Source organism: Biomphalaria glabrata, chromosome 11, assembly GCF_947242115.1.
Source record: "Biomphalaria glabrata chromosome 11, xgBioGlab47.1, whole genome shotgun sequence".
In the NCBI taxonomy this organism is placed as follows: Eukaryota; Metazoa; Mollusca; class Gastropoda; family Planorbidae; genus Biomphalaria; species Biomphalaria glabrata.
This window is the reverse complement of record NC_074721.1, coordinates 31,125,858-31,151,169: the sequence shown is the minus strand read 5'-3', so window position 1 is coordinate 31,151,169 and position 25,312 is coordinate 31,125,858. Positions and strand designations below refer to the sequence as shown.

Sequence of the window (25,312 nt, the reverse complement as noted above, 5' to 3'; positions counted from 1 at the left end):
GGAAAGAACAGTGTATCAAGTGATTGTGGAGAGTCTGAATTGTTGGAAATTAAAAAGGCCGCATGCGCCTGACAGCTTGTCTGGGTCGAGGTCCGGGTAACATACAAGGGCCCCATACCTGGCTCTCGCGGGGTCTTTAAGCACGGATCCATCTGTGTAACAAAAGATGGCATCTGATGGGTACGATTTAAGAGTTTGTGTTGCCATCTTTTTGAGTATGTCCGGGTCTTCTAGTGCCCCCCCTCCAGTCCCGCTAGTGTGAAGTTTATAGGCGGGCTGGGCAGGTTTCTCCGTGGAGGGCAGGTACTTATCCTACGGATTGGTTACCGGTCGGTGGAGAGTCCAGCTTGCACACTTTGACGCAATGTGCATGAATGATTTCCGTTGGATCTTGTTTCTCTCTCTCCACCGACTGACCAGCAAATGGGTAGGGAGCCCTGGATTGCCCCTTTTATAGTGCTCCAGGGGTACTAGTACCACCCTCTCTCTCCTCAGGATGAAAGGAAACTGAAACCGAAAGTGAAGCTGATGTTGTTAGCATAAAGTTTCACCCATCTCCAAAAACAGGCGTTAAGAATGATCGCAATAGTTACAAGCACTTATCTGTGATGAAAAACCTTTTCAGTGATGAATTGTGCGATACCCTTGTTACATCATCGTCTCAAGGACAAACATCTAGAATTCTACATTCAGTGCTTCCACTTGCAGTCAAAAAATTGGTTTTGGATAACCTGCTCATGAATTAATGTAATTACTAGATTCACGGGTTTCTATTACAATTTTTTTTTAACCTTTTTCTTAATGTGGCCTGCGACAGTAATGTCGGAAATTAAAATGGCCCATTGGTCAAATATGGCTGAGCATCACTGGTTTATATTATGGCCAAGTAAAAAAAAACATTCCTGGAAATACTTTTTAATAATTTCTTGGCTTCAAGAGAGAAGACATGTCTGTAAATGTTCTGAAACAGTTTACTCCCTATGTCCTTGACCAAAGTTAAAACAAACAAAATTTATATATATATATATATATATATATATATATATATATATATATATATATATACACACACTTTTAACTATCATAGACAATTTAATTCCCGTTCTACAATGCTAAATTTCTGCACATGGAAAGCTATGTATTTAATTTGGCCAGGTTTCATGGTACACTGAGCCGGCAAGAAGCTGACAGACTATTACAGAGTGGAGATGGCTGTTATCTGGTCAGGAAAAGTGATAGAGCACCAGATGCTTTTACATTAGCTATAAGGTGAGAGAGTAGATTAAACCCTGTGTTGTTAGATTATAAATTGTATTTGGTTCTGTATTTGTCCTTTAAAATTATCATCCCAAGTCACACTAATAGAAGTGTGTGACTGCTGGTATTGCAATGTGATTATCAATGCGCAATTCTAGATGTGAACAAAGTTGCACAACATCCAAGTGAAATAGGGGATAAATATTCAAAGCACAAAAATTCTTTTTTGAAAAGTATGCAAATTGGTATCACAACTTGATTCGCAGTATCAATAATCACACATAATACTTCATGTACTTAATAAATGAATTGGAACAATAAATCCACATTGAATGTATTGAAATGAAGCACAATTAACAATTCACAGATGCAAAACAAATTTGTCAACCCAACATGTACTTTGGCAGATTGGCTTACTAAATCATGTCACCAACCAACTTTCATCGATACTTTTTATTGTGACTAAGGGGGAACTGGCTTGTATGACTAACAAGAAGTCAAGAACAAGTTTACTTTAAATGTAGATAAAATAATTATTGCATATACATATATATATTAGAGGTGCACAGGATAGTCGCTTCTGCTTCTGCCGAATATTCAGTAATTTTTCACTATTTGGCTTCGACCGAATATCACTGCCAAATAGTAAACCTGATAGTAGCAGTACCTATATTTCTATTAATATTGTTAGACACCTCCGCGCTAAGTCTTTTCAAGATAGGCCAAACGGAGGTAACACTTAAATATCGAACAACACAGGTGAAAGGCAAACAATATAGAGGTATTCGACGCTGATAAATGATGTCGAACAAGAAGTTTAATACTCAATGAAGGAAATCGTCGAATGTTAACAAACTAAATCTCCACATCAATAAAAAATATACCAATATTCATAAAGTGAACATGATTCAGTAATGTCAGTTCTGAAATACATTAACTTTTATGTTTCAAATAAAAGAATTTGCTTTAAAAACTATGACTATGCACTAGGTGTGTTAATTTAAAAAGAAATAAAACTTTACATTATAAATTCGCATTACATATGTAGCAGCGATGTCTGGCACAAAAGCTTGTCTTGACCTTTGAGTGGTCTAGTAAACATGTAATATTCCTTAACTACGTCACGCTGATAATCTGATGTATGGGTATATCTCCAGAGGTAGAGATGAGCAACCCCCACCTCCTTTTGTTTGTTTAGTCCACAACATTGAGTTTACAGATAGGCAGCTGACACTGTTGACACTGTCTAGAGGTCACATCTAATGAGGGAACTGAGTTTGTTTACTTGGAGAAGAATTTTTATTAGTGGGCTGAACTAAAAGCCATACCTCTACAAGGTTAACCTGGTATGAGTTTGTTTATTTGGAGATAGGTTGTCAATCAAGGGTCTGGACCACAAGCCACACCTTTTACACTGTTGACTGGGTAATAAGTTTGTTTACTTTGAGCTAAGTCTCAATTAGGGGGCTGGACTACAAGCCAAATCTCTACAAGGTAAACCTGGTATAAGTTTGTTTATTTAGAGATAAGTTGTCAATCAAGGGTCTGGACCACAAGCAACACCTTTTACACTGTTGACTGGGTAATAAGTTTGTTTACTTTGAGTTAAAAGTCTCAATTAGGGGGCTGGACTATAAGCCAAACCTCTGCTCTGTTACCAAGATTGCTAACTTGGAGGTAAATGTCAATAATGAGGTTGGACATAAAACACACCTACAAGAGTGATTTTTTGCAACCCTAAAACCAAGAGTATATTATTAATAATTATTTTATTTAATAGCATAGTAAGCTAGGAACTAATTTTAATGTAGATACAAATAGAAAGGATCTGTGTATATTAGCATAGAAGACACTGACCAGAGGTATCTTTAAAGGGAAGGCTCAACAGACTCAACAACCCCAACTTCTTATTTGTTTAATCCATGACGCTTAATGTATTGATAGACATTGACCATTCTTAAGGCAGAATGGATTAACGCGAATTGTTAAGACATTGACACTGTCTAGAGGTCACTAGATGATGACACTAAGTTTGTTTACTTGGAGAGAAATGTCAATTAGGGCGCTGAACTACAGGACACACCCCTACAAGTATTTTGTTACACAAGCCACAGGTATAAAAGTGGCTTGTAAGGGCCTTTAGTAAATTGGACATCAATAATAATGGCTGATAAAAAGTCATCACTTATATGGCATTACTTTAATGTCAAAACAATGGACAACTCTAAAGCAGTTTGCAATGCTTGTAAAATAGTCACGTGGTAAACCAGTCAAAGCTAAAGACTTCTCAACCACCACTATGATTAATCATGTACGTTCGATAAACACAGACATTCAACAAAATGACTGCATTGAAATCAGCAGTTAATAATTCTGCGTCAAGTAATATCATTGTCTGTGCCAGTACGTCTAGAGCTCCAGTTATTTGTCAAGCCTCACACACAAGCAGCAACCAGGGATTAAAGAGGTCTTAGACAAAGCTAAATTGTGGGATATTAACAGTGATAATGCTAAATGGATTCACTTGGCCATAGCAAAGATGATTGCAACTGACATGGAACCTTACCAAGTAGTGGAGAAACCTGGATTTATTGAACTTTAAAAAGTACTGGAGAAAAGATACACTGTACCTAGTCGCAAATAGAATGTACTTATCCTTTGAGAGATTTACACTATAAAACCAAGATTGCACTTAACCTTTGAAAGATCTACATTAGTTACATATAAGTTTATATATTCTGCATGGGTCATCCCACATACTACTTTATGATTGGTGGCCTCATACATAAACACACACCATCTCATGTTACAAAGATTAGTTTATGATAAGCATATCTGTTAAAAAATGCTAATTTTAATTTATCAATCAGTAATAGAGTTTAAAGCAAGAAGGTAAATAAAAGAAAAAAAAAATGAATATAGTTATGTTATTTAGAAGATTTGCAAAAACTGCAGTAAAACGAGCTGTTTGAGTCATGTAGGTATCCGGCTCTGGCAGAATATAAAAATTTACTTTCATATCTGGCTCCGGCCAAATATCAATAAGTACTATCCAGTGCACCCCTAATATATATATATATATATATATATATACACACACACACAAATAAAGTGGGGGATAACAACACTGTTAGAGGACACAATAACAAATTTAAATTAAAAACTACTAATGGATCGTTTTCATCACTAATTCTTATGGTTTGTGTGATATTTTAGCAATATCCTGTCAGTGGTATGGTTGCTGTTCCTTGATTGTCTCTGTCAAGATGAGAATGACAATGTTCCTGTAGTAGTATTTTTGAGATTACTATTGATGATGACGGCTGTAACTTCTACGTTTTAAAGAACTGGGTTCTATGTTTGGCAGCCGATTTCACAGGTGCTGAGATCAGATGTTGCCAAGTTTATCTTTTAGGTCGGATGAAGTGATATATTCAATTCTTGAACATGTAGCTACTGAAAGATTCAGGTCTGTAAATCAGGAAGTGTTGATTGATAATAGCCAGGAACAAGTATGTCCTAAAAAATGAAAAAAAAAAAGTCCATGTAGATGTGGCCTGTCCATCGCAGCTGGGATTGCTTCAGGATTATGTTAATGTAAGGACAAGAGTTATCTGAACTGATGGTATACATAATGAAGCATAACACAACAAAGTAAGAGCAAGGCACCAGATGCTTTTACATTAACTGTAAGAAGATGGGGTACTTTTTAGAATGTGCCATTCATTCCTACATTGCTAGTAGGCTAGACAAGTTTGTTTTATTTCCATACTGGACACCTGGGTGGGCTGTATATGTTAAGAGAGTTCATTTTTAACAGTGAATTTTTTTTTTCTTCAGATTTGAGGGTGAGACAAAAAATTATAAACTGTATTATGATGGCAAGCATTATGTGGGGGAGAAAAGGTTTGACTCAATACATGACCTGGTGGCTGACGGACTCATTCATTTTTTCATTGAGTTACGAGCCGCTGACTATATCAAGACACTGTCTCAAGAGTCCAATTATGAGGAGTCTCCTTACATGGCGTATAACATGAAACGTAAAAGAATGGGCAAATCCAAAACAGATGCTAATGTCAAAGTGATGAACAATGAGGTATCTTAAATCAATCCATCAATTATTGATTAAAATGTCTTTTCATTTAGAAAATGTTGGCTCTTTTAATTGAATGGAGTGTAATATTGCCTAATATTTCTGTCAGAACATTTCAAATTTATATAATGTACCAATTAGCATTTCCACACATATTCATTATGAAATATTGGGGACATTTTGAAGGATTTCCCTTGATATATTTTCATTGGGGAGTAGCCCATTTAAAAAAAAGTAAGTAAAAAATATCAATGAGCAATGAAGATACATATGGCAGCGGGTATTCCAGCATGTATTTATTAAAGAGTTAAATAATTGATTTATTAAATACATTTTGCAAAATGACTTTAAGTCTGGATATGCAAGCCTGTCATTAGAATTTTATATACTATGAGTAGATTTATTTATACATGCACTTAACCAGGAATTTGTTTTGGGGAATGGATAGATCAGAGGAGGATAAAAATGTTCTTTTTTTTGCTCTTACAAAAAAAAGTTATCAGCTTCATAAAGTAGGAATACTGTTTTAAAAACTTTTTTTTTATATTTGACCTTCAGCAGTCAATCATAGTTGCTCATTATGTTGTGTTGCAACTTTTACAGGCTCTTCAATTACCGATGGAAGTTGATGACTCAGGTCCAGCTACAGATGTCAATGAATATGAAAAACCACACATATTTAAGGTTGGCTGAAATGTTGTTGTTTTTTTCTTTGTTTCAGCACTTTATTTAGTTATTTTTACAGAGCAAAGAGGAAAAAAACCCATTTAGAATGATATTTCGAAAAATATATTAATTTTAAAGACACCTAATTAAACAAGTTGGAGAAGGAGTTAGTATGTTTCCAACACTCTATGAACTTAATGTGCATAAAAATTGCCATAGTTTTATATCAACATTTTTCTGTGTAAATGTTAATAAAATGTCTCTTACACTATAACAAATTCATACTTTTCAATACTAATCATAATTTCCATGTTTTTTGTATAAATTTATATAGTCACCAGATCTTTTGGTACAAACTTTATTAACTAGGTCTTGTATAATTGAAAATGGATGAATTTTTTATAAAATTGTTACGTGCTGTACAAATTATCCCATAATACATGCTTTACTTTTGTTGTTAATTCCATCCTACAGGTTCAAAATTTTATGGGTCTCCATTGGTGTGACTTCTGTGCCAACTTTATGTGGGGACTCTTAGCTCAAGGGGTGAAATGTCAAGGTATACAATGTAGCAGTCAAATGTCAACTGTTTTTTAGTGGCTTCCAAAAGGGAAAGACGTTATTAGTTTTGTGTGGTCTGTCCGTCCGTCCATTTAGATCTCATAATAAACTAGAAAAGATGTTGAAAATCCATCATGATATTTTTATCCATTCAAAGTTCTGAAGTAATGGCTACTTTTTTCTTTTCTGAAAGCGAAAAATGTAATTTTTAAAATCAACTATGCAAGCAGTTTATTCATAAAAATATTCACTATTAATAGTAACAAACATGTGAGGCCATTTAGTAAGGGAGATAACAATTTACCATATTCCAAACACTATTATGCAAACGGTTTTAGATTTTTGTCAAAAAAATTTTTTCTTACAATTGTATTGCTAAGTTAAGTAAATTCTATCATACTAACTACTACATTTACAAAAAAAAAAAGTTTACTTATTTAGTATGAATATAAGTGGAACATAATTTAAAACAACAATTAATAAGTAGTTTTTCATATTATTGTGTGATTTACATAGAAATCGAACACCGAGATTTTGTATTATTTTTTTTCCTTGAGGCTTTGAATAAGAAATAGAACAATTACATCAAATAGATAATCATTAAATGACATCAATTAGGCCAAGTTCATATCTAACTTCACCTTCACTTACACCTATCCCTTGGTCTGTTGGACCGTTGGGGCACCACACAAAATCTGTCAACCTTTTTTCTCAATTCTTCTCTGTCATTTGCCTTTGATAGAATTTCATTCTGATATGCTTTCTGAAAATATTGAAACCTGCCTGGGTGGACCACTTGGGGGGGCCGATTTTGAGTTTGTTTTTTCACACAAACTGTCTTTGTAACCTTTTTTTTTTTTTTTTTTGTTTTTTTTTTTTGCAAGTTTACATTCTAAAGGGGTAGTCTTAAAAGTGTTTTAATAGTCAGCTGTGATCTCTTTTAATTTTTGTAGAACACTGGAGCTACATTTAAAGCAACCTGATAATTTGATGTGGGGACGTTACTTCACTCACCATCACTTCACTTTTCATCACTATGTGACCTCACTTCATTCAGTATCATTATAGGACATCACAACAGGACCTCAATTCACTCACTGTCACTACAATCTCTCCATGGCCTCACATTATACACTATCACTTCATTACCTCCCTTCACTCACTGTCAGGTCTTTAATTGAGTGTAATTATTAATGTGTGTACATTATACACTATCACTTCATTACCTCCCTTCACTCACTGTCAGGTCTTTAATTGAGTGTAATTATTAATGTGTGTAGGTATTAAAAATAACCTAAATTCCAAATGTGTGTAATATTGTAATATTTTAGGCCCAAGTTCAGCCCGACAGTCACACCATACACACCCAGTTGTTCATAAACTAATAAATGAGGTGTATGATGATTAAAATAAAAAATATGAATTTAATCTAATGATATTTCTATAATGAAAAAAATAATATATGATCAACAATAATGATAAAGAAATATGAGTACACATAGTATGGTATGCAAAATCAATAATTATAGTAATATTCTTGTAAATACTTAAGTATTTAAAAATAAACAAGAATAATTCACCTTATAAGGTTCAGTAATATTGTCCACACAGCAACAATCTTTCATGACAACAACTGGCAATACACGTAGATCTATATTGCAGCTAAGAAACTGTTCACTGACGATCCATAAGTAAAAGTTTATAGTAGCATCCAAAACTCTCAACTTCACAAAGCACCACCAGGTCTGGATATAGCACTCGCTGTTAAGTATGGCCTGAGTCAACAATTGTCGAAGTTGGGCCGAACACTTTTAATCATCAACATAGGACGCCATCTTAGGCAGGAAGGACATGTTCACAACAAAAGACGCATAACTCACAATGACTAAGGGCTATAACTTACATATCAAATATTAACACTCGAAGTCTGGAATCTGGAACCTCAGGCTCGAACCTCAGTCCCGAAACTTGAGACGAAAACTTCAGACAGAAAACCTGAGATGAAAACCTCAGTCCTGTAACCTAAAACTGAGACTTGACACTGAGACTGAGACTTGAAACTGAGACTTGAAACTTGACACTGAGACTTGAAACTTGACACTGAGACTGAGACTTGACACTGAGACTTGAAACTTGAAACTGAGACTTGAAACTTGACACTGAGACTTGAAACTGAGACTTGAAACTTGACACTGAGACTGAGACTTGAAACTGAGACTTGAAACTGAGACTTGAAACTGAGACTGAAACTTGACACTGAGACTGAGACTTGAAACTGAGACTTGAAACTTGACACTGAGACTGAGACTTGAAACTGAGACTGAAACTTGACACTGAGACTTGAAACTTGACACTGAGACTTGAAACTTGTCACTGAGACTTGAAACTTGACACTGAGACTTGAAACTTGACACTGAGACTTGAAACTTGACACTGAGACTTGAAACTTGACACTGAGACTGAAACTTGAAACTGAGACTTGAAACTTGACACTGAGACTGAGACTTGAAACTGAGACTTGAAACTGAGACTTGAAACTGAGACTGAAACTTGACACTGAGACTGAGACTTGAAACTGAGACTTGAAACTTGACACTGAGACTGAGACTTGAAACTGAGACTGAAACTTGACACTGAGACTTGAAACTTGACACTGAGACTTGAAACTTGACACTGAGACTTGAAACTTGACACTGAGACTTGAAACTTGACACTGAGACTTGAAACTTGACACTGAGACTGAAACTTGAAACTGAGACTTGAAACTTGACACTGAGACTTGAAACTTGACACTGAGACTTGAAACTTGACAGTGAGACTTGAAACTGAGACTGAGACTTGAAACTGAGACTTGAAACTTGAAACTGAGACTTGAAACTTGACACTGAGACTTGAAACTGAGACTTGAAACTTGACACTGAGACTGAGACTTGAAACTGAGACTTGAAACTTGACACTGAGACTGAAACTTGACACTGAGACTTGAAACTTGACACTGAAACTTGAAACTTGACACTGAGACTTGAATCCTATAGAAAGATAAAGAACAGATTCTTCTAATCTATATACAAAATACGAATACTATCGAATCCAAATAGAAATTAACTATACAATATGAAATAAAACTCACCCTAAACAGGGGTCAAGATAATCCTTTAAGAATATCTACCAAGGACAACGATAAGGCTATCCAATATCAGATCCAAGGAGAACTCAAGAGCGGACCAAAATATAGCTTGCTTCAGTCTATCAACATGGCGTGAATGCACCAGATGAGCTAAGACAATTTACATCATAAAAAATAATGACGAAGTGACAATGGGAGATCAGCTACTATCCAAGAAAAAATAACGCAAATTGCGTCATCAAGAGTTGATGAAAGCTGTACTATTAAATAGAGAACAATTTTACTAAGCAACTAATTCAATAGGGGCGACACTCACCACTACTACCAAAGCTGTGTGATATCACTTCACCTACCATTGCCATGTGACATCACTTCACCCAACATCACTACATGACCTCAATTCAAATCAACATCACTACATGACCTAAACTCACACTTCATCACTACATGACCTCACTTTACACATCATCACTACATGACCTAAATTCACCCTTCATCACTACATGACCTCTTTTTACACATCACAATATGACCTCATTTTCCACATCATCACACTAAATGACCTCAATTTAAATCACCATCACTACATGACCTCACTTCACACATCATCACTAAATGACCTAAATCATATTGACAAAATACTTTCTCTCTGTGTAGATTGTGGGTTCCAGGCACACAAAAAATGTAGTGAGAAAGTACCAAACGACTGCATGCCAGACATGAAGTATGTCAAGAGGATATTTGGTGGGGACCTGACCACCGTGGTCAAGGCCCAGAAATCGCTCATACCAATCGTTGTAGAAAAGTGTGTCAAGGAGATAGAGGCTCGAGGTAAGTGTGGCGGGTGTATTACATTGATTTGAGCTTCTCAACAGCATTAAAGTAACTCACACAGAGCTAGTTAGGAAAAATGGTGTTTAAAGTTAATGGTGATCTTTGAGGTGTAATGCTATTTTTATGGTGAAATCCTGATACGAAAGGAAAACCTTACTGTTTTATATACTTTTTATTTTTTTTATTTTATTTCTATTAACAAGAAAAACATAAAAATATTTTTTTTTTGAAAAAAGAGAATACCTCTATTATACAACTTAAAATATAACAAAAAAAATTAATTAAAAGTTTGATTCAAACTGGGTGTCAAACCCATGATACGACACTGTCAGCTATTTGAATGAACGATGTTACCCAGTCGGCCATTAGGCAATGCAAATTTGTGCGATTATTTATTGGTACTTAATTATTTCCCCCTTGGTGTCGCCCAACAACCCCAGACATACGCTTGAAATTAGTAGACCCTAATGCCACTCAGCAAAGCCGTTCATCTAACGGCCTTCAAATCCTAGCTCTGGAGACCATTAATACCTTCAAGCCCAGTGCTATTTTTGCATACACTGATGGATCGGCATCAATAGATTCTGGAAGAGCAGGCTATGGAGCCTACATCGACTTTCTTGGCTCTCACACAGTCAAAATCTTTGGACCATGTGGTAGTGTTTGCAGTTTTGATGCGGAGACCATGGCAGTCTGTGAAGCCTTAAAAGTCATTGACTCTCAACTCGGCGAGGGACATTTGAGGGCAACACAGATTGTTGTGGTCACTGACTCAAAATCTGTACTACATGCTTTGCAAAGACCCGGACCATGGCCCCCCCAATATCAACACTGTCATCATGGCTTCACATAACATCAAACAACGCTATGGCACCCCTGTAATAATGCAGTGGGTACCGAGTCACATAGGTGTGACTGGCAACACAATCGCAGACTCTTTGGCCCACCAGGGAGGGCAAATTCCACCCACTGATCAGGCTGTAAGCTTTCATCAAGCCCTGGCTATAATACAAAAAACAGAAATGGAAAAGTGGTTTGAGTGCTGGGACAAGTCCCAAAAAGCCCGTGGAGTCTGGGAGCGCATGAGGCGCCCTGACCGCACTTCCCCGTGGTGGAGGCTGTCCAGGCCTGAGCAAGCTATTATAGCACAGTGCAGGACAGGCCACTGTCCTGTTGGCTCATATTTTTTGGCTATGGCCAAATTTCGATTCACGGTGCCCTCGCTGCGGGGAAGAAGAGGAAACCGTGCCTCATATTCTGTTTGACTGCCCCAGACTTGCTGATCTCCGTCTCGACAGGTCTGGGAAACCCAAAATTCTCGACCTGTATGGCGACATTCATGCACTACGCAAGACAGCAGGGTTTCTGTCCAGGGCTTTTGCAAGAGAGGATTTGAGCCTCTCAAGCCCTCACTCTAATGGAGTTTGATGATGATGATGAATTATTTGGACATCTAGATCTAGAATCTAGATGTAATCTATATTAGATTTACAAAAAAAAAATTTAAGCAAAGCTTAGATAATCTTTCAATAAACATAAAGCAATATTAAATTTAATAAGCAACTCAGTTATCTGTACACTATGGGTTACTATGCTGTTTTTTTTATTGAATAATTCCAATGATAGGCCTTTAAATCTAGACTTAAAAGACGTGCAAAATTTTCCTGAACATAAATTTATGAAAAACCGATGTTGGCTCTAGATACAAGTCTAATTATCAAGCCAAATTTACTTTTATTTATTTTGTTTAAAAATTAAAACAGTCAAACTAGAGTTTTCCTCATGTGGCCAATGAGCTAGCAATTCTTTTCTCAGCGATATACATCAACTGTTAAATTTCTAGGAAAAAAAAAATAAAACTTAAGTCTCCTATAGAAGAATAAAAGTAACAGTGCTAATTTTTGTAACCATAAAAAGCAGTTTTGTTTATTGCTATTTTTATTTGTGAACTAAATTTTAAAAATAAAATTAATCATGCCTATAACTGGGTGCATAAACTAGCCATAAAAACTGACTGGATGTGGCTATTTTGTGCTCTATTTCTAAAAAAAATTTACATTTACAAAAACGTCATTGATTTTTTAAAAATTTTTTTCCAAGAAAAGAAAATACACAGATTTGTATCAAAGATAACCTAATATTTGTATAAAACACTGTATAATGACATCTTTACTACTATAAGTCTTTTTTTTCGAAAAAGTATCTTTTAATATTTACCAAAGTAAATGTGTATTAATTATACCTTTCAAGCACAAGTTTGTTTTAAAAATCAAAAACATTAATTAAATTTTGTGTTCCTATAAACTGGTTTACATTAATGCCTCATTTCCCCCTTATTACATCATTAAGTCTGTAAAATGGGGGAATTGGGAATGAAAAGATTAAGCTTTGCTTTATTTTAATGCACAGTTAGGTTAAATTGTACTTTATCACGCTACCAAAAATCTTGTCTGTTAAGAAACATCACCCCTATTTTACAGATTTGTTCACACATTTTTTTTCTGTTGCTTTTCTTCTTGAATTTTCCAGCATTAAATTGTAGTTGTTTACATTGTAAGTTTTGATTTTTTTGGTTGTAGTGGATTTGTAATCACATCTGTATTTTTTTTTTTACTGCATAATCTATTCCATCATCCGTTTACCAATATATCTGCCAGTCTTTTACCTTGTAGTACGAATATTTTTTAATACATCTTTAAAAAATTTCCTTGATTAATTTCATCCTATGGGTGTACAATATATGTGCTATTTTTTTTTGTTTACAAAACATTTTTATGACTTTGTCTTTGTGGCTTAGATGCTAATTGCAATATAGCGCAAAAGTAGCTAAATTTGTCAAGTGTTGAAAAAATGATACATGCCTTTTAAACAGAACAAAACATATTTTAAAAGATATAAGATGGTTTATATTAAAATAAACATCAATAGTATAAAGAAAGAAATATAACAATTTGTGGAAAATAATGAGGGAAAAAAGTATCTAAAATAAAAAAATGTGTACAGCTTCTAAAGATTGGGGACTTGCTAAGTTATAGATAATGTTTTGATTTAATGATTTAAACAATACAGTATTATACTAAAAGTATTAAAAAAAACATGTTTCCAATCTTTAAAGAAAATTTAAAGAAAATGTTTTTTTAACAGATTTTTAAAAATGTTATTTTTAGAAACCATATATTCACAGGAAAAAAAACTATTACTGTAGTATTGACAGAAGACTTTCATGAAAATATAATCATTTAACTTTTTTTTGCAATTGCTTGAAGCCTTTGGCTCTCAGTAATTTTGGATAGTGTTAGTGTTATAAAAAAATATTGTTTTCACCATTTTTTTACCTTGTTAGTTCTACTTGAGAAAGTGCAAAACGTACCTATTTGTGTAACTGCAAACAAACACAATCCAGCTCATTTCATTGTTTTTTTAAAATGAATTTTTTTTTCAAAGTAAGGGAAATCACCCAATTAAAACAAATAATAAAAGGATTGGAAATAATTACTTTGACTGTTTTAGATTTTTAGTGGGATATAGTGTTAAAAAATGTGTATTGCCTATTATCAGCTATACAGAGGCGTAGCTTGGATGAGGGAGGGAGGGGGAGAATTTACCCCCCCCCCCCCCCCCCCCATGAGTGTGTTCTTTTGCATTAAATATTACGCAAAATGCAGGGGCCCCCAAAGAGGTCAAGCCTCCCTGGCCCCTAAAGGATGGCGAAATTCCTAGCTATGCCACTGCAACTATATTTGTTTTGAGCATTTTTATTCTAGCACTTTGGAAGCTTCTCTCTAGATCTTTCTACAGACAAAAATAAATCAAAAGTACACTAGATTCAAAGTTGATTGCATCTTTTTTTTTCTCTTCGTGAATTTTTTTTTTTTTTGCCCTGCAAATTTCTGGATTAGTTCTAGATCTAGATCAGATTTTGTAAAAACAGTTTTGTAGTTGCAGCATAATTCTTGTACTCCTGTAATAAGTAACATTATATCTGTTTCAGAAATTATAGATTATGGGATTCATAAGTTTTGAGGGTTTTGGGTTTCAAAGTCATCTGTCATTATATGGTGAAATCTTGATTTGGTGAAGGGCAAGTACATCAAAATGTAAATGAAAAACAAAATCCTGAATTATTTTTCAGAATTTGTTTATTTTTTTTAGATAAAACTTTGAATATGGTGTACTTTTTATTTACCATTGAATTTTTTTTTCAAAAGTATAATTATAATTCATTATTATAAAATGTACACCCCCAAAATATAACAATAGCTATATCTATCTATCTATCTATATATACAAGATATTTTGGTTTTGAAATTACATTATTCAATTATTTAATTAATAATTGTAGGCATGGTGGCTGAGTGGTAAAGTGCTTGGCTTTTGAACTGGAGGGTCCTGTTCCCTTAGCAACTTCTCATGTGAATTAGACAAAATTTCTTGAATTGTATTATTGTCTATAAATTTAGTGCTGACTGTATACAAAAACATTTTCTATATTACTTTAAAACCTTATAACCACCATTCGCAATCACTAGTAAGTGTTTTATTGTTACAGTATTGACAGTTCGTTATATCCACTGTGTTTCACCTACTCTACCTTGAGAAACAATAAGTAATATATGGGATCTGTGTTATGACCCTCAGTGCAAAAAATGAATGGTATTGCACCTCGCCTAAATTTGTTTAGGAATAGAGAATATCAATTTAACTTAAAATTTTCATTGTCGACTATGTGTCCTTAATAAGATGTTGTTGCCTTGAATTCCTAACACCAACTAACTACTTATAACATAATTAAACTAGAATCCACTAAATGTTACGCTCAAAGTCTGTCAACTATGGTGCGTCTCTATACAAAATTTATGTACGTGGTGTCTTTTACAAAGCTTGGTTTTGAAATATTGTTTTACCGTTTTGTTGTTTTCAACATAAACCCCTTTACATTTGAATGAAAATGTCTAAACAATGATTTCTCCTTGTTGAATCTCACCCTCAGGATTGGCATTTATGGAAAGGCCACAACATGCTCTTAGTATAAAAATTCATTCCCCCTTTTTTTTTTGTTGAAAAAATAAAATGGCTAAAAAGTATAAATAATATACATAGTATTTAGCCTTGAGCCGCAGATAATAAACCACAGAATCACTTTTTTTAATAACTTTGATATGTCAAGGGCTCTGTTACTTTGCAAACATATTCAACATATAAAAGTTTTTAGACTTTGCTACCCATGGCTCATCTGTTTCTTTGGTCACTTGGTGATGTGGATGTCCAGATGCCAGCACTAGGACCAATCACCTTTACTTTACCCATTGAATGTCAGAGTTAAGAGGACTAAGGGGCGTCCTAAGAATCCAGTTCAAAATCCCAGTCGTCACGAGGATCTAAATTTTGAGATCCTTTTGATTTAAAAGCTAAGAGCTTTACCGCTCAGTCATCACACACACTTGTCAATATAAAAGACAAGAAGGAAATACTACAAGAATAAAACAAAGCCTAAAATAATGTACAATGTATTTAACATTTATTTTGTGTTGGAGAGATTTGTTGAAGTATTCCACTGTTGAACAAATGAACTGTAATTTAATTATGTTGGTTATTAAATTAGTTATAAACTTTGAATTGCTAAGTCATATTCACTGCCTAGCTAGTATATCAAATGTGTGGACAGGGACTTCACATGGACACACTTATTACAAAAGGCTAACTGTTCAGAGGCAATCAATTGTGGATAATGTGAATGGGTTATTTTATATGGGGGAAGTCCAAACAGGAAACTTTCTCACTGGCACCAAGAGCATTGAAAGGCTCTGGGCCTTCATCATTTTCTTCCACTTTTCAATTGAATTCCTAATCCTCTAAATGTGGATTTGTATAATCCACTGTAGATGACTTGTGAGTTAATTTGTAACAAATTAATTATCTGACAATAACTTACTTGTTCAAAATCTGTAATTTGTTAAGTTTGAAAGAGAATTTTAAATCTTAAGCTGTCATTCATCATCTCTGCCTGTGGTACCTTCCAGGACATGGGCCACCAACCAGCTTCCTACAGGCGTCTCGGTTCCGGGCGAGTTTCTCCAAACTGTCCCCACGTCTTGCCAATTTGCTTGGCATCTGCTTCTACATCGCTGCACCATGCTAGAAACACTCACACCACTAGTTGTTTATTTTAATAGAGAATAAAGTAAAAAAAATATTGCTGTCTTGACATTGTAATATTATTTCAATTTGAATCAATATATCTCAATAACTGTTTGGTTTGAGTTAAAAGTTGAGTTCTCAGCTACTTCACATCAATGTCTTACAGGAATGTACAAATGTTTCTATATTATATTATATTATTTCAAACCAGGTTTAACTTTTTCTTGTCATTCCCCAGGCATGGATATGGAAGGGTTATATCGTCTGGCTGGTTTCCATGACGATGTTGAAGCAGTACGAATGGCTTTTGACAAAGGTATCATAATTATCTAAAAATGACTACAAATAGTATGTTACCGTTAGCCAGCATAAAACAGAATTGTCCTTCAATTTTTACCAACCGTTACTCTAATTGAAGCATCTAGTACATAAAACTATTCTGTTCTAGCCACAAATGATTTACTTAAAAAAAAAAAAAAAAAATTATTTCAAACCAATGCTTCTCTTTATTTGTCTTTGTAGACGCAGAGAACACAGACATTAGTTCCAGCAAGTATGAAGATATCAACACCATCTGTAGTGCCCTGAAACTTTATTTCAGACTGCTGCCTATACCTTTGATTACATGTGATGTGTACAAAAAACTGATGGAAATTATCAGTAGGTACACTTTCTCCTCTTAGAAATGTTATAATCTATAAAAACTCATACCTACTCGAGTTTTTATTTTAGTAATAGATGATTATTGTATGAAGTCCTTGATGGAGCTATAGCATTGCTCTTGACTACATTTAAGCCTAATTTTATAAATTTTATTGGGGGACCACTTCTTTAGGCTTAAATGTTTATTGTAATTGAAGGAATATCTTACTAGAGCTTGTGCATAACGTTAAAAAAAAATTTTGATATAACCAAGTTCTAGTTGATTCTTTTTGACAGTATGGATATTTTAAAAGATACTGTACATATTTTCATAGATCTCATGTGTCTTCTATTGATTGAAACTTTATATTTTGTTAGCATTGAAAGCTGCACAGATGTTTGGCTGTACGCTTGACATAGTCTATGAAATGTAACTTTAGGAATTTCTGCATTACTGACATTATTATTCACCAAAGTTGTACATTTCTTTATTAAAAGGCAAACAAAAAAAACAAAACAAATTGAAACTTTAATTTATCAGGAGCAGTTAATAATAATTCTGAATAAATCTAATAATCAAGTGTGCAGAACCAGTACATACATTGCTCATTTTGTGCATTTCTACAACTTTAGAAACTGAAGACCTGACAGTCTCTGACCAAGTGAAACTAATGAAGGAGCCACTGTCTTCCCTGCCCCCGGCACACTTCCATACTTTAAAGTTTATGTGTGCCCATCTAGGAAGGTGAGCCAGTTTCACTGATTTTAGATAAGTGGCAGATTTTTAGATATTGGTGATGATTTATTATAGAGACTAAATTTTTTAATTTAAAGTTGATAAAATGTATCATATAAAAAGTCTTTCATTTAGATCATCCAGTTTGAATAGCTATTAAATAGGTTTCAGTGGATACAACTTTTTCTCTCTCCTTCATATGATGCAGGCCTGCAGGGTTTCATTGAACGTGAGCTGGTTAACATCTGAATACAACTTTGTGGCCCATTTGAATCATTATTGTTTTAGAAAACTCTTCCTGCTCTATATTCTGGAAAAGTTCCTCATTTACTGCGTTAAAGACTTTCTATTAGGCCTTAGCATTGGGCATTCTATTAATAGTCTTGGGCATATGGCAATAGGAGGTGCAGTGGCTGAGTGGTAAAGCGCTTGGCTTCCAAACTGGGGGCCTCAGGTTCGAATTCTGGTGAAGACTTGTTTTTTTTTTACTTCTGGATCATTAGGGCGCCTCTAAAAGTAAAGGCAGTTGTGCTTGCCACATGACACCCTTGTTAACCGTGGGTCACAAACAGATGACCTTTACATCATCTGCATTATAGATCACAAGGTCTGAAAGGGGAACTTTACTTTATATGACAATCAATATTACTATTTGACTATTATCTAAGAAAAATTAGAGAGCATTAGATGATTTTTTATTAATTATAAGGATTGCTTGGCTCCTGCAGAATCTAATTATGATGTTCGTGATAAAAATGAATAAATTTCTTTGTATTGTATGTGACTTTTCAGAGTCGTGGAGAACAAGAGTAAAAACATGATGTCCTTTGAGAATCTAGCTATAGTCTTTGCCCCAACACTGCTGAGATCTGACGATGCTGACCCAATGGCCAGTCTAATGGCTGCCAAATTTGAGCAGAAAATTATGGACGTCATTCTGAGCAATCACATCAAACTGTTAGGCAAATGATAGCGAAAGAGAAACTTTTGATAGAAGAAGAAATTTATTTTTACACATTTCAACCGTACTATAACTTGGATCTTCCGAAGCCTTAATGTGCAGTGCAATAAACTTTTGTTTTTTCGAGGAGTGAAAGGTAGATAACTGGTGATATCCCGTGGAAGTCAGTAATATAAGGTGGTTTTCCCCAAATTTCATTTTGATGCACCGATTCAATGTACATTGTAAAAAGTAAATTTATAGGGTCACAAAGACACTTTTAGGGGTCACCACCAAAGTATTTAAAGTAATAATTGTTCTATTACGAGAGCTCGGTGAATGATGTCGCACGTGAACTCAAATTTTATATTCCCTACAGTATCTTCCTCATTTATGAAACTCTTGTACATCAAACCTCAAAGAATTGAAAAGATTCTATATTTATATATTTTATTTTTCATATTAAAATGTGTATGCATTTAAATAATAGATTTCCACTGTAATTCCATTCAAGAAAACAAGAATGTATAATTTATGTTGTCCTAAAAAATTGTACTTTATAGATCAGTGCACTTTTGAAGATAATTTCCACATTGTCAAGTTTTTTTTTTTTTTTTTAGAACAATAAAATGTATCTTTATATTACTTTTGTCTTAAAGAAATTTTACATTTAGAGTTAATGAAAAGATTTTGAAGTTGGTGTTTGTATCATACATTTGTTTGTTAGGCTAAAGACGCTCATGATCTAAAGGAACAGAATGTTGTCATTGCACTGCTTCGTTCTTTCTAAACCAAGATGATTAAATTGACTTACAGAAAACGACTGAAGGATGAAGCAGCTGATCTACATATTCTCTTGGCCATAAGCACATGAAGGATGAAGCAGCTGATCTACATATTCTCTTGGCCATAAGCACATGAAGGATGAAGCAGCTGATCTACATATTCTCTTGATTAATGTCTTGAATTTTTTAATTAACTATGAGTTGAGTAAAACGTTACATTTGGACTGTAATGTAACTGTACAATGAACCTAGTGTTACTTAGTTCAAAACAGTAACTGTACAATGAACCTAGTGTTACTTAGTTCAAAACAGTAACTGTACAATGAACCTAGTGTTACTTAGTTCAAAACAGTAACTGTACAATGAACCTAGTGTTACTTAGTTCAAAACAGTAACTGTACAATGAACCTAGTGTTACTTAGTTCAAAACAGTAACTGTACAATGAACCTAGTGTTACTTAGTTCAAAACAGTAACTGTACAATGAACCTAGAAGTGTTACTTAGTTCAAAACAGTAACTGTACAATGAACCTAGTGTTACTTAGTTCAAAACAGTAACTGTACAATGAACCTAGTGTTACTTAGTTCAAAACAGTAACTGTACAATGAACCTAGTGTTACTTAGTTCAAAACAGTAACTGTACAATGAACCTAGTGTTACTTAGTTCAAAACAGTAACTGTACAATGAACCTAGTGTTACTTAGTTCAAAACAGTAACTGTACAATGAACCTAGTGTTACTTAGTTCAAAACAGTAACTGTACAATGAACCTAGTGTTACTTAGTTCAAAACAGTAACTGTACAATGAACCTAGTGTTACTTAGTTCAAAACAGTGGCGTAGCTAGGGAAGGGGGAGAGAGTGCAAAGTCAAATTTCCCCCTAGGCCCCTACATGATGGGGGGCCACCAAAGGAGTGTCAGTAAATTTGTTTACATTTAATATTACGCCACTGCCATGTAATCTTGCTATTCGTGTTGCTATATAAGTTAATGACCCTGGTGCATGTATATATTTATAAAGTACATTATCTCATGTCCTGATACTGAATGTCAAAATTGCAGGGACCCCTAAAGAGGCCAATCAGCGCCCCTCCTCAGCCCCAAATCCCTAGCTATGCTATTGGTTTAAATCATGAATCATGAGTTAAAATTTAAATTGTGACGATAACTTTATTGTAAAATTAACTCACTGTTACTTTGTTCAAATCATGAATCATGTTTTTAATGTACACTACTGTAAACACATTAAACTGAAGAACTTTAAAGAAATGATTTTTCACACATGTGTATTTCAGTAGTTGCCAATAGTGCCACTTTTGATATATTTCTATGACCACATTTCACTCTAACCACTTATATTTTATCTACTCTACAATTTGTTGTTGCCACGATCTGTTAAAATCATGTTTTCTTGGTTCAGTTTAGTTGGGGGTTATCTTGTTTAACAAATCTCAGTACATAGTTTATCAATGTTGTTTCTGTGGCTATCAAAACATCATTAATCCTTCATGTTGATGTCTAAATTTATCTTACCCTGTATATTATAGGCCTATTCATAAACTAGTCAACTTTATTTTCCAATCAGTAGCTGGACCAATATTGAAAATGTGTACTTTAAAAAGATCAGTTTGTAGATTTTACAAAGAATGAAATTGTTATGAATCAAATTAATATTAACCAATAATTTGACAGCAGAAAGTGATGAGGTGAATGCCTGTTGTAGTTACCAGATATTTTTGTTTGGAACTGTAACTGAGTGGTCCTGTATAATTATTCATCTTTGATTAGTCATAAAACATTTACAAGTGATCTTTGTATGTCATTTAATTTATCATTTTCTTGTTGTTTTTTTTAAATATATTGATTCTTTTCTTTTTAAATTTTTTTTGTTGGTAAATATCATCAGCATTACATAGTCTGATTGTTCTAAATTTGTAAGCATCATGCTAAAATTTTTGTTTTTGATTTCAACATATTTTTAGGCATTAAGAAATAGATGCTCCGTCCAGTAGCAGGAACACAAATGTATTTGCTAATATTAGATTGATGTTCATCTATTAGTTGGATGTATTTCAAATTATTTACTTTAGTTTTAACAAGACTATTTGTGTTGTCATTTCTGTTTTTGTTTTTTTTTTAAGATAGGCATCAAATGTCATTTAGACCTGGACATTTAAAAAAAATAGATTTTTGTAATTTCTTTTTGTTGTTAAGGTACCGGTAATGATTAAGTAATTATTCTTAGGTTTGAGTACAAAAGAAATCATGCATGTTCTCATTCTTATTCTACAATGATTTTATTCATTAAGCTAATTAACAAAGTATATATAATAAAACTTTTGATATTACACAAACAAAAACATTGTTACAGAAGAGGAATTTCAGTCAACAAATTACTTGGCTTGGTAAACTTTTTTTTGTGTTATTGATATATTTAAGGAAAAAATATTTCCAATTGAGCAATTGACTTTCTATGCCATGTTTGTGTTGGCTTATGTTAGTCATTTCTGTTTGTCTTCACTGTAGAAGCTCATATAGCCTATCACTTCCTGTAGTGCATTGATGTTTGGAGCATGATGTGTTGTCAGTGTTCATCAAGCAACTACTTTGTACTCTGCCTTTTATGTTGTCACACTTTGATTTTGTTGTTATTTGGTCTAGCTGTAGATAGAAGGCACTAACAATGTTTTAGTGGACAGGCTATATTGATCACACTTTGATTTTGTTCAACTTTTTAATTCTTTTATTGTAAGTTGTTTTTTTTTTTTAAGTTAAAAAATGTGTATGTTACATTTTATTGAAACAAGAAGTCTGTAACTCAACAAAAATAGTTTTGTAAGTTCCTCTGTACATGTTGAGAGTAGGATTTACTATGTGCTGAGTCACAAAAGGGACCACTTGACAAACTTTTCAAGTCTGCATGTCTCTAGCTCTGTTTATTACCAACCTCCAACATTCTTTCAGCTTTGGTTTTTTTGTATCCATAACTAGCCTACCAATTACTGACTGATACATCCTGTCAAGTTTTTTTCCTTTTAGTGATAGGGACAAATTTTGTTTAGCAAGCCACATCATAGTTTTTGCGACTGCTGGCCAGCCGCTCAATTTTATTAAATATAAATGTATAATAATCATTTTTTCAGTTAACTGCCTGATAGTCAAAAATCTGTTCTTTAAATTTATTTTGATCCTATTTAAAATGTTGTCAATGCGAGGTTAAAATGTTGTCAATGCGAGGTGAACAAAATGTTTACTATACCATAGAGTGAACTTATGGTCTGAAGTGTGGCTGGAAGAGGCTTGCAAACATTATGCTATAGATAGTTAAATTAATATATATACCTTGATGCTCCAGTATCACATACATACAAGTCTTCATAACCAAATAGATAATGGTACATTCCATAAAGTCTAAGACATTGTAATGCATGTAAGCTATCAGCATTCACACAACCCAATGTACTTGTAGGAGCTTAAGTGGATCTTGTCTAATGGGTAAAACAAAGTGTCAAGAATGAAGAGGCTAACATTGATATAATGAATAGAGTAAGCCCCATTGTTTGGTTGGGTAGAGGGAGAATTGTCAGTGGCTTTTCAGTGACTAAATAATATGTGTACATTTAACTCACTTCTTGTAGCAACAACTCAGGCTCTAAGGAACTACGGGAACATGAATTCATTGTACTCTCAAGGAGATGCTATTATAAAAAGAATTTTGGTTCTAAGTATTTGTAGGAACGAGACTCTATAGTATTGATTAGTAGCTGTAAAAAAAAACATGTAGAATGGTTTTGTCATTATGTGCTCTGGTTACAAATAAAATAGATTCATTGTGATTACTGTGTTGTCAGTTTTTGAATAGATATGAATAATTATAAAGGTATTTAGAATAAATGATTCCAAGCAGAAGATTTGTATTTTTAAGTTTCCTTTATATATATATTTTTTTTTTTCATACCAATAGGAGACTTTTTTTAAATAAAGAATTTTTTTTTTTTACTTGTATGCAACAGACATTGAATTGATACAAGAAAATCAAATTGAAGTTAGAAAACATAAAGCAAATAACCCATAACCAGAATTATTTGTTGCCATGTAGGCATTGAATCACTAATAAGAATAATAAGAATTAATGAACTTTTTCTTTGAACATTTCACATGAATAGTTCTACAATCATCTTCTATTGGATGGTTCAACTCCTTGCTATTTTACTAAATAGTGTTTATGCTTCATAAGTCTCATTATCCTCTTGTTTTTGTAAGGCGTAAAATTTTTGTGAACACAAAATATGTTCATTTGGAAAAGTTCAGGTGACTTTTAATGCAGGTCATTTTGTTCTCTTCTGTTGCACTGACCTATATGTTTCTTTACATCAGTGAATCATCAATTTAGATAACAACTTTATATCAGGAGGATTTTGTTTTGTAGCAAGGTTGCTAGAATTTATGACATTCACTAAATTTTCAGTGTTAGGAATTCAATATTTGTGTTCCTTGTCCCAAATATAATGGTGGACTGTCGATGGTAGGTTAAGAACCACTTTGGTACATTACCACTATGTCTACTAACTGTTGTTTTGAGTCAACTTTAGGACTAATGTTGATACTGACCAATAGCTCCAAATCTCCAGTCTCTTGAGAGGGGGATTAAAAAAGGGGAAATTTTTTTTACAATTCTTGAACCATTGGACCTGGTATTTCAACAGGTGTAAGCTTTTTCACATAGCATAAATAAATATATTCCTTTTATGCATGTTATGAAAAAGTAAATTAACAGGCTCAAAATTTTTTTTGTACATTGTACATTCAACGAAGCTCCATATTTTCATGTTGGATCAATGTTTGCCTTAGGTCGATACATACTTTTTTTGCATCAGGATACACTGTTGACAGTACAATGTCAAAGAGAGAAAACTATTTTGTCTCCTGATTCAGTCAATGTCATTCATGTCTTGGTTCACTCACTTAATACTGTTGATTCATTGCCATATTGACAGTCACTCCTTAGAGTTCAAAATAGGGGACAAGTTTTGATCAACTCACTCCTTTTTCACTTTTGACAAATATATTTTTGTATGAATACTTTATAGAAGTCTAGGATGTTTTGGTGTGGCTTAGTCTATCAAGAAGTTATCCCATAGTTCTGTGTCAGGCTAAAAGATAGGAATATATTGATGAAGGTATAGGCTGAATATGTAACTAATATGTACAGTCCAATCGAGTTATTCAGACCAGCAGCTTATTTGGACAAAATCTTATTGTACCAAAATAAATCCTATCATACAGTCAGATGTGGTATTCTGACCTGCTGGTGGGTCTCAATGTGATCTGATTAACTGAATTCTACTGTATATGGAAAGCTTGTTTGTACTTGGTACCACAGAGTACGTTCTGGATCTTTTGTATTAGCATCTAACCTACAAACTTGTAATAAAATCAATGTACATGTATTGGGTATGTTCTAAAATGAATGATCCTACTGTTCAATTATTATGTCTACAATGAACATTTTTACAACTTTTCTAGTCT

The 25,312-nt window shown here is 33.8% G+C and overlaps 1 protein-coding gene across 4 annotated transcripts in view; it reads left to right on the top strand.

Annotated features, from left to right (window-relative positions):
- Positions 1-19,694, top strand: part of LOC106076797 (N-chimaerin-like) — a 29,905-nt gene extending 10,211 nt beyond the window's left edge. For 3 of the 4 annotated variants that reach the window (XM_056004391.1, XM_056004390.1, XM_056004388.1), the window contains 10 exons: positions 1,156-1,269; positions 5,098-5,356; positions 5,957-6,037; positions 6,494-6,578; positions 10,365-10,538; positions 13,071-13,094; positions 16,918-16,995; positions 17,202-17,339; positions 17,955-18,066; positions 18,850-19,694. In XM_056004391.1, the coding sequence (XP_055860366.1) occupies positions 1,156-1,269; positions 5,098-5,356; positions 5,957-6,037; positions 6,494-6,578; positions 10,365-10,538; positions 13,071-13,094; positions 16,918-16,995; positions 17,202-17,339; positions 17,955-18,066; positions 18,850-19,027 (1,243 nt within the window). In that variant the 3' untranslated portion in view covers positions 19,028-19,694. The remainder of the gene's footprint in view (positions 1-1,155; positions 1,270-5,097; positions 5,357-5,956; positions 6,038-6,493; positions 6,579-10,364; positions 10,539-13,070; positions 13,095-16,917; positions 16,996-17,201; positions 17,340-17,954; positions 18,067-18,849) is intronic. The other variant, XM_056004389.1, reaches the window with a different exon arrangement.
- Positions 19,695-25,312: the final 5,618 nt, after the last annotated feature.